This window comes from Molossus molossus, unplaced genomic scaffold (assembly GCF_014108415.1).
Source record: "Molossus molossus isolate mMolMol1 unplaced genomic scaffold, mMolMol1.p scaffold_m16_p_10, whole genome shotgun sequence".
Taxonomy (NCBI): domain Eukaryota; kingdom Metazoa; phylum Chordata; class Mammalia; order Chiroptera; family Molossidae; genus Molossus; species Molossus molossus.
The window spans coordinates 50072829-50091092 of record NW_023425345.1 but is presented as its reverse complement, the minus strand read 5'-3'; the positions used below and the strand labels follow the sequence as shown (position 1 = coordinate 50091092).

Here is an 18264-nt window from a genome sequence, read left to right as displayed (position 1 = left end):
ATCAGACCTCCAAAAATCCAAGCTGAAAGGGAGGAGATGGGAGGGGGATGCTGCCTTTGACAAACTGCTGATAGGTGTGAGGAGATGTGTATCTTTGAGGCAAGATCAGAGAGCAAACAAGCTGGACTCAGGCAGTCTTGGGTTTGAATTGTCTCTATCACCACCTAGCTAGGTGACCTTGGTCAAGTTACTAACCTGAGCACCCAGTTTCTCATCTGTAAAATGGAAACAATTATGCCTACTTTTCAGCGTGGTTTTGAGGATTACAGACAAGTGCCCACCGCACACTAGGTTATCATAAATGGGTGCTATTATATGTCCTAGCCTCTCATTGTGGGGCAGAACATTAACGGACCGATGGACCAGTCAGAATCTGCGACCTCCAGATCTGAGAGGGTAGGGAGGGCTCCCTGTGGCCTCCTCCCTCCAGGAGGTGGGGACAAGGTGGAGGAAGGGCTGCAGGAGGAGGAGCTGGTGAGCCTCGGACCCGCCCCGTCCTGTCCAGTCTGGCCTGGGCACTGAGGGAACCGCTGTCCTAACCACCGCCACCCTAGCAGCTTGTCCTGGTGTCCCGCGCCCTGCGCCGTGTCCAGTCATGACCCTGCGCCCGTCACTACTCCCGCTCTGTCTGCTGTTGCTGCTGCAAAGTGGGGCGGTGTGCCGGGCTGAGACTGGGTTCGAAACCGAAAGTCCTGTCCGGACCCTCCAAGTGGAGACCCTGGTGAGATTGTCACGGTCTGTGGGGCAGGTCCTTTGAGCGAATACTCGTCTAAATGAACCTGTGAGCCGGGAAGAGAACTTCAGGGACTGAGTTGGCGGGTGTTGGGTCTACGGGCAAGTACAGAATCTTTGGAGGATCCTCCATGACTCCTGTAGTCTGATCATAGGTGGAGCCCCCCGAACCGTGTGCGGAGCCCGCTGCCTTTGGAGACACGCTTCATATACACTACACGGTGAGGGGTATGGGGGCCCAGGCGGAGCCTGGGAGGGGGCGGCACCCTGATGAAACACGTCAGCTTTGGCTTGGACACGTGGCAAGTGGTTAGGGGAGTAACAGGGCTCTGGGGTCTTCGAGCACGTGGCGGGTGGCGGGTGGGGTGGCGGGCGGAGGGCGGAGAACGCTCCTCTTCCTAGCCCATTTCCCTGCCCTGCTTTTCCGCCAGTTCCTCCTGGGCACTAAGAAGTGAAGGGTGGAGAGATCTCCGAGAAGTGCCAGCCCTTTGGGGCTTCCTGTTTCTTTCTGCCCTAGGGGAGTGCTCGGCTGCTGCTGCTAGAGGGTTACCCCGCCCAGCGGCCCAGGTGTGTATTGCACCTGCTTGGAGGGAGAGGTACTAGGTGTTTGCTCTGGATGCTCTCTCCTCCCAGGGCAGCTTGGTAGATGGACGTGTTATTGACACTTCCCTGACCAGAGACCCTCTGGTTATAGAACTTGGCCAAAAGCAAGTGATCCCAGGTATGTGACCTGTGCCTCCCATTTCTTATCCCAACATAAGTGCTTTCTTAACCCCTTAGAAATGCTCCCTGGAATAAGACCCACATCTCTACCAACCACCTCCTGAGGTTCAAACCCCATTTCTAATACTCCTCTTGCCCCATACCCTACTGGAAGGAAACCAGAGATTTGAGAGGCAGGGAGCTCAACTAAGGATCAAGGGGGAACCTTTGATTGCTCCTGGGATTTGGGGGATGTAGGCAGCTTCCTGTTCAGTTGTGTCTTCTTCCTCAAGGTCTGGAGCAAAGCCTTCTAGACATGTGTGTGGGGTGAGTATCTGGGCAGAGATGGGATTGGGTACTCTATTTGCATGGGTAGAGGTGTTGTTTGCTATCCCTGCTCCTAGAGGAGGCAGAACATGGGATACAAGGCCCTGGCTTTGCATTGGTCATTGGTACCTTTGAAGGCATCCAAAGCCTCTGTGCCTGTCTGGCTATGGGGTTTTTTGGTTTTTGGGGTTTTTTTTTTGAGGAGTTGAGTCATGTGGGGGGATGGGCACCTTTGCTGGTCAACCTGTTTGGTGCCATGTGGGAAAGTTCATCTTCTGAGTAGGAGTACCCAGAGGTTTGCTCGTGGGGCTTCAGATGGACTGAGGTTGCTGGCCCACCTGGTCCCACCTCTGGCTGTGACTTACATTCTTTCCCTCAGAGAGAAGCGAAGGGCAATCATTCCTTCTCACTTGGCCTATGGAAAACGGGGATTTCCACCATCTATCCCAGGTAACCTGCCTAGAGCTTCCTCTCAAACCATCAAAGGAGCCTGAGAAAATCTAAACTCAGTTTGCTAAAAGGGACAGGAGTGGCTGGAGCCTCCTTATGCATGGCCACTTTCTTCCTGCTTAGATCATCAAAGGGACTAGAGAAACTATTAAGGTCACCTGGCTTGCCTTCTGGCAGCCAGCAGCTTTTTAGAAAGGAGACACCTGCTCATGCCACATGGGTCTGCTGCCTGTCACCCTTCCCAGAACTCTGGACTTCTTTCCTGCCTTTTTCCTATAATTCTAAACTGTGTCATTTGTGCAGTTGGCATGACTTCTCACCATATCTCTACCCTTCTTTTTAGCCTTCACCAGAGAAGAGATAGTAAAAATGATTACGATCAAGTAATTCAAAACAAAATGAAACAAAAAACAACTTTTAAAATCCCAGCCCACTCCATGACTTTAAAAGCCCTCACAGGTCACTGCTAATATCTACTCTTTTTTTTTTTTTTTTTTTTATCCTCACCCGAGGACATTTTTCCATTTTTTGTTCAGGTAGAGTGGGAGGGAGAGAGAGGAACAGAGAGAGGGAGAGAAACATCGACGTGAAAGGAACACATCGAGTGGCTGCCACCCGCACAACCGACCAGGGCCGGGGACAAACTGCAACCGAGGTACGCGCCCTTAGCGGGAACCGAACCCGGGTCTCTCAGGACCGCAGGCGGATGCTCTAACCGCTGAGCCAAACCGGCCAGGGCTTTTTTTTTTCTTTTTTTTATCCTCATCCGAGGACATTTTTCCATTTTTTGTTCAGGTAGAGTGGGAGGGAGAGAGAGGAACAGAGAGAGAGAAACATCGACGTGAAGGGACACATCAAGTGGCTGCCACCCGCACAACCGACCAGGGCCGGGGACAAACTGCAACCGAGGTACGTGCCCTTAGCGGGAACCGAACCCGGGTCTCTCAGGACCGCAGGCCGACGCTCTAACCGCTGAACCAAACCGGCCAGGGCCTTTTTTTTTTCTTTATTGATTTTTTGAGAGATAGAGGAAGGGAGAAGGGAGAGAGAAACATCAATGAAAGAGAACATCGATTTGTCACCTCCAGCATGCCCCCCACTGGGGATCGGGCCCACAACCTGGGCATGTGCCCTGACCAGAAATTGAACCAGCGACCTCTTGGTGCATGGGTGGATGCTCAACCACTGAGCCACACCAGCCGGGCCTGATATCTACTCTTGAAGGCCTGAGATTGGACAGATTTCTCAAGATGTCTATCTCTTGCTTTTGGTTATAACAAATGTTCTATTAGCTAAAACGTGTTGTACTTTAGAGTATTGGGGTAAAAGTTTTTATCCCAGTTCCAGCTTAGAGGGAGAGCTGGAAAGAGGATAGGGGGACCAAGAGAAACGAACTTTTATTCAAAGCTCTTTATTACTTTCTGCTTTCTAGTGCTGCATTTCTCCAATGCATATCTGCATTTCTCTCCCCATGCCCCACTTATTCCCCACCCCTTATTATTTTTTTTTGTTAATCCTCACCTGAGAATATTTTCCATTTATTTGCAGATAGAGTGGGAGGGAGGGAGGAAGGGAGGAGAGAAACATCAATGTGAGAGAGACACATCGATTGGCTGCCTCCTGCACAACCCCAACTGGGGATCAAACCTGCAACCCAGGTATATGCCCTTGACTGGGATTCAAATCCACAACACTTTGGTTCACAGGCCGACACTCTAACCTCTGACCCAAACCGGCCAGGGCCCCACCCCTTATTTCTTAAGACATATCCTACTTCCTCTCTAGCTCTTATGTTAAAACACCTAACAATCGCATTGAATAGCTCATTGGTTGGTGGAATTTTTAAAAGCCTAGTTTAAATCCAATTAATTTCACCCTGCTAAGATTGTATCCATGTGGCTGTTTGGAAATGGAGTACAGTTAGTATTGAGGTTTCTCTCGCTCATAAATGGAAAACAGCATGTGTGTTTCAGATCCACTGAAAGTTTTCCTGTGCTGTCAAAGACCTGTCATGAAACCAAGCCACATTTGTATATTTGGGGTAAACGTGACTATCACTAGACTCTGCTCAAAACCTGTCTTTGCCTTTGTCTAAGGGAACTCAACCCTACATTTAAATCTTACTGGCTTTATAGTTGTTGCTCTGGTGTGGCCTGCCTTCCCTGTTTGCATTCATTCAGAGTCCTGCATAAACTGCATAGATTCTAACCCTCACCTCCTCTCTGCCTCCAGCGGATGCAGTGCTGCAGTTTGACGTGGAGCTGATCGCACTGATCCGGGCCAACTACTGGCAAAAGCTGGTGAAGGGCATTTTGCCTCTGGTAGGCATGGCCATGCTGCCAGTCCTCCTTAGCCTCATTGGGTATCACCTATACAAAAAGGCCAGCAGACCTAAAGTCTCCAAAAAGAAGCTCAAGGAAGAAAAAAGAAACAAGAGCAAAAAGAAATAATAAACAATAATTTAAAAAATTCTTTGCATTCTTCAGTTTGTCCCCGGCCCTGGTTGGTCGTGTGGGTAGCAGCCACTCGATGTGTCCCTTTCACGTCGATGTTTCGCTCTCTCTCTCCGTTCCTCTCTCTCCCTCCCACTCTACCTGAACAAAAAATGGAAAAATGTCCTCGGGTGAGGATACAGAAAAAAAAAAAATTCTTTGCATTCTTCACCTGATACTTTCTGAGGCAACTTTTGTAAATGGGAATGAGATGAAGTGGCTGGGGAAAAGGCATTCTAAGTTGGATCTTGTCTGGCATGGGGTGGTTAGAGGCTTTGGATCACTTCTTCCCTTGGCCTCCTCTTCCTGTCCTAACTTACCCCAGGGACCTGTTTTTGAGTCTTCCCATCCGATCTCTGGGTCCTGAACATATGGGTTTTGGCTCCCATAGTGCCCTGACTCCAGGGACAATGCTTCATTGAGAAATAAGCTTCCTGGTAGTTGCCTAGCTATTTTCCCCATGCCCTGGGGCTGCTATAGTCCTTGTGTTCTCTAAGTAGTCTGCTCTGTCCAACATGGCAAAGATATAAGGATTTCATGAACTCTACGGAAATTTTTAATAGCAAAGTCCTTGAGTCTCTCAAAAAATTCTCTAGAGGTTGAAGAGAGATTTTCTCTTTGTATCACAAGATATGAGAGATCACGTGGGCTGCCTCAATGATATTGTAAGTGGTTGGACATTTTTTGTCACCTGGCTGGGTTGTAGATGTGGACAAGGGCTGGGGTAAGTTGCTTCGGTGGTTGACGATGAAGAGTGGGTTGAGCTGGTTCAGCACTTCATCACTCACTGAGATGCCATCCAAGTACTTCTTGAGCATTTCCCGCAGCTTCCCATTGATCTCTAACAATTGGGCATGTCTGTGTTGGAGGCTCAGTTGTTCCAGTTTCACTTTGTTGTACCTTTTCCAAAAATTCTCCATCCCTTTGTAGTTTGTTATATCCTGGGAATTGATTTAAAAAAAAAAAGTTTGTGGTGGAGCCCATTAGCAAATACAGCCCTGGGCCCCATCATCCCCAAACTTAAGCCCAGGTCTCTGGGCCTTAGGAACTGTACCTTTGCCAGCTCCTCCGTAAGCTCCTCTGCACTGACTTTCTCTATCTCCTCCTGCTCCTCGGCAGTCAGTGCTGATGAATAAAAAGGCAGCACTTTTTCTTCCTCTGTTTCAAATTTCCTACATATTTCAGCAAGTTTAAGAATCTTCTCACCCTATTGAAAGCAGGAAGATACCTTTTATTAGGAAAGAGGTGGGAGGGGGAATAGTGGAGTTGGTTCCCTGCTTGAACCAGGGAAGCTACTCATCCAAGTGGGAAACAAGAGTAACATACATGCCCTGGCCAGTTTGGCTCAACAGTTAAGAGTGTTGGCCTGCGGTTCAGAGAGACCCGGGTTCAGTTTCCGTAAGGGCATGTACCTCGGTTGCAGTTTGTCCCCGGCCCTGGTTGGGTCATGCGGGTGGCAGCCACTCAATGTGTCCCTTTCATGTCGATGTTTCTCTATTTCTCTTCCTCTCTCTCCCTCCCACTATCTGAACAAAAAATGGAAAAATGTCCTCAGGTGAGGATAAAAAAAAAAAGAGTAACATACACATCTAACACAGAGTGCTTACTTCGTGCCCAGCACTATTCCAAGTAGATATTTTATATTCTTATAAAGTTAATTCATTATTAATTCATTTAATTTAAAACGCAAGAGGGGAGGGAACATGAAATTAAAAAGGTATTCCAGGTGTCCCCTCAGGCAGGAGCAGGAGAAAGCCTCTGCCTCTCTCAAGCCCCTTTTACTTCGCAGGGGGCTGGGTTCTTTGGTTTGTCTGGACCACCCTCCACCCTTTACCTTATCGACAATCTTTCTTAGGGCTTTGAGGGTGGCATTACTCTCCAGGGTGAGTTTCACTAAATTCTCCTGTGCTATTTCTCGGGCCTGACTTCTTTGGGCCTTAAGTTTTCGTAGTTGTACAAGGACCAACTCCTTGTCATCACGAATATACTGGTTCTGTTCTTCACTCTCACGGCTGTGCATCATGATCTTGCTTTTTAAAATAATTATGGAATCCTGGAAGAACAGAGTAGATTAGAGGAAACACCTGACTAGCTGAGGATCTTCAGTTTAAACACTGCAGTCAAAGCATATCATCTTTTCCCAACCAGTGATGAGGCCCAGTGGAAACGGGAAGATGAATAGGGCATAATGGAGTAGTTAAAGCAGTGAGCATTTTTGTTTGGCTGCACTAACCTGTAGTTTCTGTATTTTTTTCATCTGTACTTCAATATCTTTGGAACTCTTCTCGTCCTTCACCTTCAGGGTCTCGAAGGCAATCTTTCGATCCTCTGTGGCATCAGTGTAATTCTTGAGTGCATCCTGGAACCTTTTCCACAGGTCTTCTACTACATTCTCTAATTGCAGTCTTAGAAAGTGCTTCTCTTCTATATTCTAGGAAGTGGCGCCAAAACAGCCAATGCTTGGAATTACCCTATTAGTGCCCTTTCACTTCCACCAGCAACCTCACACTCTTGCACTGTTTATAGCATAGTACAGTACAGGGGTCACCAGTGAAAATGCCTACAAAGACCAGGCATATGATTGATTACGTGCTGTGGGCTAGATGGGGCCTGTGGTGAGCCAGAGAGGAAATGCTCTTTGGCGGGGGAAGCAGGGAAGGCATAGCTGCTCAGCTCCATTTGGAAATATTGGCCTAGTGTTACTAGATCTTTACATTTTTCAAGGGAAGCTGAAAACTTGGATTTCTATGTGAAACCTCCAATTTTTTAATGTAGAAACCTTATTAAAATGTTTTACAAAACATTACAGGGCAAAATAAAAACAAAGAACCCCATACCCAAACCCAGGTCTGCAGGCCAGCTGAATTTCGCAGCCTCCAGGATGGTGGCAAGCACTTTGGGCCAGGGGGCCAGAGACCAGATTGTCCTCCCAGCTCTGCCACAAACCGGCAGCATGACTTTGACAGATGATTTTACTTTGGAGGGCTTTAGTTTCTTCATCTATAAATCACAGAGGTGAAGCCAGATGATCTTATTGCTTTTTAGCTCTGAAATGCATTTCCTTGATATTTCAGAATGATCCTCCCTCCTGACTAATTTTCACAAAAGTACAAAAGGCAGGAGGGATACCTACAATGGCAACAGGCATTTTATGGATTATATTGATTAAAGGGATTTCCTTGAGCTCTGCTAGCCTTGAGCATTTTTCTCTCACTTCTCTCCCAGCTCTTGCCCATTACTTCCCCTCTGTACCTTGTTTTTGAGGTCATCCCACATGCTCTGGAACTCCAGCTTGCTTTCATACTCAGAATCTATATAGTTCTGCTCCATGGCCATGAAGACATCTTGTAGGTAGTGAATCTCTTTTTCATGTTGGTCAATAATTGTCTTCCTATGGGAGATAAGACACTGTCCCTGCTCCGAAAGATAAAGCATATGGACCAATAATGACAACTCAAAGCACTATGTAATAAAACTGTATGAATGGTACAAACTCTTAGGTACTGAAGGAGAACAGAGGGAGGGAGGGCTCTATTCCTTTTAGGGCCAAAAAGAATGAATGAATAAGATTATTTTATTTTTATTTTTTTATTTTTTATTTTTTTATTTTTTATCCTCACCCGAGGACATTTTTCCATTTTTTGTTCAGGTAGAGTGGGAGGGAGAGAGAGGAACAGAGAGAGAGAGAAACATCGATGTGAAAGGAACACATCGAGTGGCTGCCACCCGCACGACCAACCAGGGCCGGGGACAAACTGCAACCGAGGTACGTGCCCTTAGCGGGAACCGAACCCGGGTCTCTCCAGACCGCAGGCCGACGCTCTAACCGCTGAGCCAAACTGGCCAGGGCTTTATTTTTATTTTTGAATAGTTTAATATACTCATATGATATAAACATCAAAAAGTGCAAAGGTTACAGTGAAGTCTCCTTCCCATTCCTGTCCCCTGCCAAATGGGCAGGATTTTGATAGTTGAAAGTGGGTGGTTAGGGCATTACAAATAGGGACCTGGCATGGGCAAAGAAAGTCTAAGGCCACAAGCTTAAACCCAAGTTAGTTTAGAAGGAAATCAGGATCTTTTTCTGCTGGGGATAATGTCATAATCAAGGTGGGATGCTCCAGAGTGCTGGCCTCCTGCTTACAGGCAGCTCTTTGACATAGGCTCTATATCCTCCCTTGGACTAAAACCCCCATACCTTTCTATCTCAAACTCCTTGGTTAGGGCCTCTAGCTCCACATTGTAATTTTCCTCCAGGAGGTTGAGTCGGCATCTCTGCAGGGCCAATAGCTTGTCAATGTTGTGCAAGTGGCTGCGCAGGGCATGGGCGTACTGCTCCTCAGCTTCTGAGAGGTCCTTGGCTAAAGACTGGGCAGGAAACAGAGAGTTACCATTTTGGCTGGATGGCTTCTGTGTGAGAAAATTAAAAATGTATTCAGCTGGTTAGCTGGATGACAAATGGCATTTCCCCCTAGTTCCTAATGCCAGTTCTTTAGCTCTAAGAGTGCTGGTTCTCCCATTCTTTTTTTTTTTTTTTATCCTCACCTGAGGACATTTTCCATTTTTTTGTTCAGATAGAGTGGGAGGGAAAGAGAGGAAGAGAGAGAGAAACATCGATGTGAAAGGGACACATCGACTGGCTGCCACCCACACAACCCACCCAGGGCTGGGGACAAACTGCAACCGAGGTACATGCCCCCAGTGGGAACCGAACCCAAGTCTGTTGGGACCACAGACCAACACTCCAACTGCTGAGCCAAACCAGCCAGGGCGGTTCTCCCATTCTTTTTTTTTTATCCTCATCCGAGGATATTTTTCCATTTTTTGTACAGACAGAGTGGGAGGGAGAGAGAGAGGGAAACATCGATTTGAAAGGGACACATCGAGTGGCTGCCACCCGCACGACCAACCAGGACCGGGGACAAACTGCAACCAAGGTACGTGCCCTTAGCGGGAACCGAACCCGGGTCTCTCCGGACCGCAGGTGGACGCTCTAACCGCTGAGCCAAACCGGCCAGGGCCGGTTCTCCCATTCTTGAATGTAAAGTCAGAGTGACATCAGAGAACCCCATAGAGCCCTCCAGTGTCCTAGGGACAACAAACATTTGCAATGATTGTTAGAGAATGGCTGCTTCAAAATCTGAAGCAAAAATAAACAAGTTGAACCTGGGGTATCTTGTCAGGGAAAAGAAGGAATCAAGCATTTTACCTGCCTTTCTTATATAAACTATACCTTTGGGTAAATGATGGGAAGTATCTCTTTATAGAAGTATTCAAGCTAATAACTAGCCTGGCTGCTGTGGCTCAGTGGTTGAGCGACGACCCATGCACCAAGAGGTCGCAGGTTCGATTCCCAGTCAGGACACATGCCCAGGTTGTGGGCCAAATTCCCAGTGGCGGGGGGGGCATGCAGGAGGTGGCCCATCGATGTTCTCGCTTATCAATGTTTCCATTTATCCCTACCTCTTCCTTCCTTTCTCTCTAAAATCAATAAAGAAAAAAAATTTTTTAGTATGTTTTTATTGATTTTTCAGAGAGAGAGAAGGGGAGAGAGAGATTAAAACACCGATGTGAGAGACAAATATCAATCGGCTGCCTCCTGCATGCATCCTAATGGGGATCAAGCCTGCACCCGGGCATGTGCCCTGACTGGGAATCGAACCCAGACCTCTCAGTCCATGGAACAACGCTCAATCCACTGAGCCACACAGGCCAGGACACTATGTAACTTTCTATCTTTTGAATTTTGGACAGTAGAAATGTATTACCATCCAAGAAAGTAAGATAAAATTAGAGTAAATAAAACAAAAAAGCATTTACTGAGTTCCCATATGATCCAAATACCTTGAGTCCACTCACTGTGAACTACTACAGCCTCTACACAGAGCTGGCTTTTACCTTATACTATGTTTACATGGAAAAGTTTTGTTTTTGTTTTTTTTATTCTAAGGGAGAGGTAGAAAGAGGAATAGGAAAAATGCTGGGATAAAGGAAGGGGACATGAAGGGTTGGGAGGAGAGAGGTGGAGGGAGAGGCGGTGAGGAGGAGAAAGAAGAGGAAGAGGAGGTGGCAGAGGTGTGGAAGAGGAGAGAGGGGAAAGGAGAGAGGAGGAGGAGAAACTTACATGGAAAAGGTTTTTATGAAATAGGTTCTGATAATGAATGACTATTTACTCACTCAACAAATATTTACCAAACCTGCTATGTACCAGCACTTGCTGGATACTGAGGATTTAATTTTTTTTTTTTTTTATCCTCACCCAAGGACATTTTTCCATTTTTTGTTCAGATAGAATGTGAGGGAGAGAGAAAGAGAAACATCAACATGAAAGGGACACATCGAGTGGCTGCCACCCGCACAACCAACCAGGGCCGGGGACAAACTGCAACCGAGGTACATGCTCTTAGAGGGAACCGAACCCGGGTCCCTCTGGACCGTAGGCTGACGCTCTAACCGCTGAGCCAAACTGGCCAGGGCGATACAGAGGATTTAGGGATTAAAAACATGCTCACTGCCCTGAAAGGAGCTTGCATTCTTGCAGTAGGAAAATAATTATATAAATAGAACATTACGGTTTAACATGGAAATTGCCATGAGGTTACAGTGACAATGGGATATGAAGGACTGAGTGCTACATCTAACTAACTAAGAGCACTGGGAAAAGCTTCACAGAAGAGATGTCATTTGTGTCACTCTTGAAGGAAGAGTGAGAGTTGGCCGGGGAGACTGGGGAGATGGTGAGGGGGATTCCAGACAGAGGAAACAGAATGTGGAAAGGCACAGGTAAGAAACAAAGCTGACTGTGTGAAAGGTACAGGTAGAGGGTAGATCCTGAAGGCCTTTGATGTTCTTTCCATGAAATATGGATTTTTTTCCAGTAGAAGTGGGGAGCCACTAAGGAGATTTAGGCAGTAGAATAACAGGATCAGATTTTTGTTTTAGAAAGATAATGAGGTTCAGGTCAAGATGGTGGCATAATTAAAGGCAGTACTGGAATCCTCCCACAACCACATCAAAATTACAACTAAACTATGGAACAACCATCATTAAGAACCACCTGAAATTTAGCTGTACAGAAGTTCCACAACCAAGGATATAAAGAGGAAGCCACATTGAGACTGGTAGGAGAAGCAGAGATGCTGAACAGACTGGTCCCACACCCACATGTGGAGGGATGTCTCAGATGCAGAGGTCTCCCCTGAAGTGTGAGGGGTCCTAGACCCACACTAGGTTTCCCAAACCAGGGTTCTAGTGCCAGGATGAGAAGTCTCCATAACTTCTGGCTGCAAAATCCAGCAGGAATTGTGGCTGAGTGAGACAGAGCGCTTCCGGAAAGGGCCTAGCGCACACATTTATTTGGACTCACTGGGGCACCAGTGACATAAAGGTAGGAACTAATTTATCTGGCAACAAACTGAGTTGTCTGGCATTGAGGCAAGAGCTGGAAGGGCAGCTTTTTCCAAGACATAAGTGCTAGCAGAGGCCATTGTTCTTTTTCTGGGCCCTCGCCACACAGAGCCTGTAGTCAAGTACCATACCTGAGTCTCCATCAACCTGGCTAACACTGTTGGCCTTGGTCCTGATGACTCCCTGAGACCCCACCACACCTATCTTGTGGGCCCACCCAAGCTGTTTCCAGTGGCTTTTCCATACAAAGACTTGTCTTGGCTTATGCTTTGGACTTTCCCAAAATCTCTCACAAAAGCAGCCTCTGGCCTCAGCATGCCACATACCTCTCGCTAAGTGGCCCCAGGTCTGGCACTAGCAGCAGCCAGCCTTGGTTCACAGCTTGGCCTCTCCTGGGTAAATCCAAGCCCAGACAAGTAGCAGCCATCCGAACATTGCTTTGTAGCTCATGCAGGGTGGCCCTGGGCAGAGCACAGATGGTGGCTGACCTTGATCTGCACCTCCCAGAAGGCTCTAGACCCAACACATCTGGTGGACAGCTTCAGACCGGGTTGAAGCACCACCTAACCTCCTCTACAAGGGACACATTCAAAGGATAGACTCAGCAGCCACCAGAGTCCTGCTGAAGTAAGTCTTGCTCCATGGGGTTGGCCCCTGCACAGCTGATCGTCCATGGTGGTTGCAGCCAGTTCTCATAGCCAGTCAGCCTTGAGTAAATCCCCCATGTTGATGTACCAACAGCAATCAAGGCTCAACTACAACAGGAGGATGGACACAGCCCACACTGGCCGGGGGGGGGGGGGGAGGGCACACCTGAGTGCCCAGCTTAGGTGATCAGGAAGGCTGTACCACTGGATCCTACAGGACACCTTCTACACAAGGTCACTCTACCAAGACCGGGAGACGTAGCAGTTCTACCTAATACATAGAAACAAACAAAGGGATGCAGCCAAAATAAGGAGACAAAGAAATATGTCCCAAATGAAATAATACAAAAAATGCCAGAAAAAAAAACTAAATATAATGGAGATAAGCAGTCTACCAAATGCAAGGTTTAGAACACTGGTTATAAAGATGCTCAATAAACTTAGGGGAAGAATAGATAAGCGCAGTGAGAACTTCAACAAAAGATAGAAAACATAAAAACAGAGATAGAAAACATGAAAAAGAACCAGTCAGAAATGAAGAATACATTATAGGGAATCAATAGTGGAGTAGGTGAAGCAGGGGATCATATTATCAGAGATTTGGAAGATAAGAAAGCAGAAAACACCCAATCAGAACAGCAAAAAGAAAAAAGAATTTTAAAAAATGAGGATAGCCCTGGCCAGTCTGGCTCAGCAGTTGGAGCATCGGCCTGTGGATCAGAGAGTCCTGGATTCAGTTCCCGCTAGGGGCACGTACCAAAAAAGAAAAAAAGAAGAAAAAAAAAGGAAACATTAAAAAAAAATGAGGATAGTATAAGGAACCTCTGGGACAACTTTCAGCATACCAACATTCACATTATGGATCATGGAGGTGCCAAAAGGAGAGGAGAAAGAGTGAAGAATTGAAAACCTATGTGAAAAAATAATGACTGAAAACTTCCCTAACCTGGTGAAGGAAATAGACATACAAGTCCAGGAAGCAGAGAGAGTCCCAAATAAGAAGGCCAACACTGAACCATAAAAAAGAATGAAATCTTGCAATCTACAACAACATGGATGGACCTAGAGGGTACTGTGCTGAGTGAAATTAGTCAAACAGACGAAGACAAATGCTACATGATTTCACTTATATGTGGAATCTAAACAAAATAAAATGCAGAACAGAAACAGACTCATAGATACAGAGAACATTTTGATGGTTACCATATGGGAGGGGGTGGGGTGGGGAGATGAATGAAAAAGGTAGAGAGATTCAGAAGTACAAATTGGTAGTTACAGAATAGTCATAGGGAAGTACAGCAGAGGGAATATAGTCAATAATACTGTAATAACTATGTATGGTGCCAGATGGGTACAAGATTTATTGGGGTGATCGCTTAGTAAGTTATATAATGTCTAATCACTGGGTTGTACACCTCAAAACTAATATAACCTGGCGGGGTGGCTCAGTTGGTTGAAGCATCATCCCATACAACAAAAGGTTGTGGGTTCGATTCCCACTCAAGGCACATATCTAGGTTGCGGGTTCGATCTCCAGTCAGGGAGAATATGGGAGGCAACCAAATGATGTTTTTTTCTCACATCAATGTTACTCTCTCCCCCTTCCTTTCTCTCTAAAATCAATAAAAATAATATAATACTGTATGTCAACTGTAATTGAAAAATAAAAAAATTATTTAAAGTTTAACTAAAATAATGTGATCTAAAAAAAGAAAGATAATCTGGTAGTTGTGTAGACAATCACCTGGAGGCGTTGGGCAAGAAGGCTGGAATATAGAAGATGACTGCAGGGGTCCATAAGAGAGATAATGCTCAAGTCTCAGCTACAGCAGGACAGTGGGGAAAGAGAGCAGGATATGGTTTTGAAAAATACTTAAGCACAAGATTTATATAAGACTTAGTAAAAGAAGTCAGGAATGGAGGCAAAACCTAGGATGATTACCAGATTTCTGGGTTGGGTGATTTGGTGAATGACAGACACCAGCCACACTAATAGAAATTATAAGGAAGACCAAATTGTGGAGTATGGGGAATGGGGCTGGCTAGGGAAGGGGAAGCCCATGAGTTCAGTTGTGAGGAAAGTACAAAAGCCAGGAACAGACATCCAGGAATCTTGAATATAAGGATTTGGAACTCAAGAGAAAAATACAGGCTAGTGTTACAGACCTGGGAATCATCAATATATAAGTGGTATTTAAAGCCATGGTAAGGAGCCCTGGCTGGTTTGGCTCAGCAGTTAGAGCATCAGCCCGAGGACCAATGAGTTGCGGGTTCAATTCCGGTCAAGGGCATACACCTCAGTTGCGGTTTGTCCCTGGCCCTGGTCGGGGTTCATGCGGGAGGCAACTAGTCGATGTGTCCCTCTCACGTCAATGTTTCTCTTTCTCTCTCCCTCCCTCCCACTCTATCTGAAGATAAATAGAAAAATATCCTTGGGTGAGGATTAAAAATAAATAAATAAATAATAAAGCCATGGTAATGAATACAATGGTCTAGACCCTAGACCAGCAATTTTCAAACTTTTTCATCTCATGGCACATATAAATTAATGACTAAAATTCTGTAGCACACCAAAAAATATATTTTTTGCTGATCTGACAAAAATAGGTATGATTTTTATTCATTCACACCAATGGCTATTATTGTGTTTGGCTTTTGGCATATTTTAATTTGACACTCTAAGGGAAAAGAGGTAAAGGGTGAGATGGTCAGACTCAGAAACCTGGGAAATGCTAAAGTTCAAGTGATGGAGAGAGGAAGGTGAACTTACAAATGAAACTGGATGTATGTATCCTAGCGGCAGGAGAAAAGCTACAAAAGGTGTCATAGAAACCAAAGGGGACTTTCAAAAAGGAGAGCATGACCAAGAATGTCAGTGTTGCCCTGGCCAGTTTGGCTCAGCAGTTGAGCGTTGGCCTGCGGACCAGAGAGTCCCGGGTTCGATTCCCACTAAGGGCAGGTATCACACACAAAAAAAGAATGTCAATGTTACCCTGGCTGATTTGGCTCAGCAGTTAGAGGGTGGGCCCGTGGACTGGAGAGTCCAGGGTTCGGTTCCTGCTAAGGGCAGGTACCTTGGTTGCAGTTTGTTCCCAGCCCCAGTTGGGGTCGTGTGGGTGGCAACCACTTGATGTGTCTCTCTCACATCGATGTTTCTCTCTCTCTTCCTCCCTCTCTTCCTCCCGCTCTATCTGAAGATAAATGCAAAAATGTCCCTCAGGTGAGAATAAAAAAAAAAAAGAATGTCAGTGTTGCCCTGGCCAGTGTTGCTCCGTGGTTAGGGCATCAGCCCTTGGACCAAAGGGTCTCAGGTTCTATTTCCAGTTAGGGGCATGTACCTAATTTGCAGGTTCAATCCCCAGCACTGGTCAGGGTCATGTGAGAGGCAACCAATCGATGTGTCTTTTTCACATTGATGTTTCTCTCTCCCTCTCTCCCTCCCTTGCACTCTATCTAAAAATCAATGGAAAAGTATCTTTAGATGAGGATTAACAAAAAATAAAGAAAGAACCTCCCAAGAGCATGAGGATGGCTGATTGAATTGTTCAGAGATTCAGAACTGCTCTTACCCATGGAGATCTCAGCCTTATCCAGGGCCACTGAAGTTGAATCAAAGAGGCCAAACAGAATTTGGTTGAATAAGGCACTGAAGTGAGAATCCAGAAACCTGTCCTGTAGTCCCAGCTCTCTCATTGACTAGCTGTGTGACCTTGGGCAAGCCATTTCCTGCCTCTAGGACGGAGTAGTCTCACATTGAAATGAAGATATAGACCAAGTTCAAGTCTTTGGGTGATGTCTACTGTGCCTCATAACTCAAAAATTAGATAGTACTGGTTTGGGGCAGGAGATGTCTAAAAAGAATGGCTCCTCTAAGTGAAAGAGAGGAATGACCACCTAATATTCTATGTTTCATTTCAGTGAAAATTGTCATTACCGATAGCCTGGCTTCATCATCACAACCAGCTTCTTGTATGGGCTTTAAGATTGAGAAATTAGCCCGGCTGGTATGGCTCAGTGGATTCAGCATTGTCCCATGGATTGAGAGGTCCCGGTTGATTCCCAGTCAGGGCACATGCCTGGGTTTTGGGCTCGATCCTCAGTGGGGTTGTGCAGGAGACAGCTGATTGATGTTCTCTCACATCGATGTTTCTATCTCTCTCTCCCTTTCCCCTTCCTCTCGCGCTAAAAAAATCAATTTAAAAAGACATTTTTAAAAAAGAATAACTTTGTCTAAAAAAAACGATTGAGTAATTAATTTTCTAGGCCCATTCTATTAAGAGAAGAGATCAAGACAACCATATTTAAGTATTTTCTTGGGAGGAACACCTACCTTGATGACACTGTCCTTGCAATCCACCACTCGTTCAAATGTTTGGCTGAGAATCTCAATGTCCTTATGAAGCTCTTTGGTCTTGACTTCTCGAAGAACAGTTCTCCACTGTGTGTTAATCTTATTAAGGTTCAGAGCACTATTGTGCTCCTCCTTAGCCAGCTTGTCCTGTGTGAAGGAATAAATACACCTGCAGGAGGTCAGGGCCAAAAGCCTGATACAGTACAACAAACAAGATCACACTTAGTTTGTCAACTGACACCTCTCCCCATTGATTTTTCTGAGGGACCAAAGCTTCTGATGGCTAACACTCAGGTAGTTCCTGTTATTGTTTTGGGAGCAGCCTCAAGTGACACAGGAAGAGCCAGATGGCATTTTAAGAAAGGGAAGGGTGAATTTCTTTTAGGGTGGAGGAGGCTATTTGTAATGACCCTCTCCAGGGAGATTATCAGAATTTCAAACATTTCGAACAGTTGTGGAGCTCAGTTGCGACTGCCACACTCTATACCACCGCCCCTCCTTCCAAACACTGTTGCCTGAAATCTCAACATATTTAGGTCTCAAGATTTCCAGAGGAGGGAGGCCAGCATGAAAATGAGGCTGCCACAATGACGGGGTTAATGCAATAGGGTCAGCGCAAGGAGTAGGTGGGGTTGGGCAGGGAATAATGCAGAAAGCCATCACCTTCAAGAACTGACTCAGAAGCCTCTCCTTCTTCTTGGCCATCTCCTCCTCTGCCAGCAACTTCTGCTGAAACAGAAGCAACTGCTCCTCCTGGGACAGCGGCGTCTTGGCCTTTTTCCCTTTCTTAGGCATAGCTGGGTAGAGGACTGGATCTAGGCAAGGGTCCTGGGCCCGCCACGGCCAGCGTTAGAGAGGTAGAAGGAAAACGCCCCCAGAAAGAGACTTTCTGGAACTGCTCCGTGAATGGTAGTGGGGGCGGTAGACCTCAGTCCTGGGGCAACACCAAGCCTGGGATAGCGGGGAGGCAGAGCTCGCAGGCCAAAAGACGCATCTCCGTCTCCTAGCAACGGGATCTCGCTAAAATGGCGCTGTGAGGCTAGGAAGACAGGCCTCGCCTTGGCGCGCCCTCTGCCGCCTGGAGGACCGCAATGAGGGATTTTTTTATTGTGGAGAGAGAGTCGTTTTGCCTCTCAAAATCCCTAGCCTCCTAACTGAA

At 46.3% G+C, this 18264-nt stretch overlaps 2 protein-coding genes across 2 annotated transcripts; one reads left to right on the top strand and one right to left on the bottom strand.

Annotated features, from left to right (window-relative positions):
- Positions 1-416: 416 nt before the first annotated feature.
- Positions 417-4680, top strand: FKBP11 (FKBP prolyl isomerase 11). The gene is made up of 6 exons (XM_036252072.1): positions 417-721; positions 888-953; positions 1366-1453; positions 1728-1761; positions 2141-2211; positions 4444-4680. Exons 1-6 carry the CDS (start codon positions 596-598, stop codon positions 4659-4661), a joined length of 603 nt encoding a protein of 200 aa, XP_036107965.1. The 5' UTR covers positions 417-595; the 3' UTR covers positions 4662-4680.
- A 533-nt stretch (positions 4681-5213) lies between these two features.
- CCDC65 (coiled-coil domain containing 65) lies at positions 5214-18060 on the bottom strand. Its single transcript, XM_036252368.1, has 8 exons — positions 17769-18060; positions 17085-17252; positions 8899-9068; positions 7956-8094; positions 6937-7134; positions 6538-6756; positions 5758-5910; positions 5214-5644 (listed from the first exon to the last, which is right to left on the bottom strand). The coding sequence occupies exons 1-8, from the start codon at positions 17898-17900 to the stop codon at positions 5327-5329; spliced, it is 1497 nt and encodes a 498-aa protein (XP_036108261.1). The 5' UTR covers positions 17901-18060; the 3' UTR covers positions 5214-5326.
- Between the last annotated feature and the right edge of the window lie 204 nt (positions 18061-18264).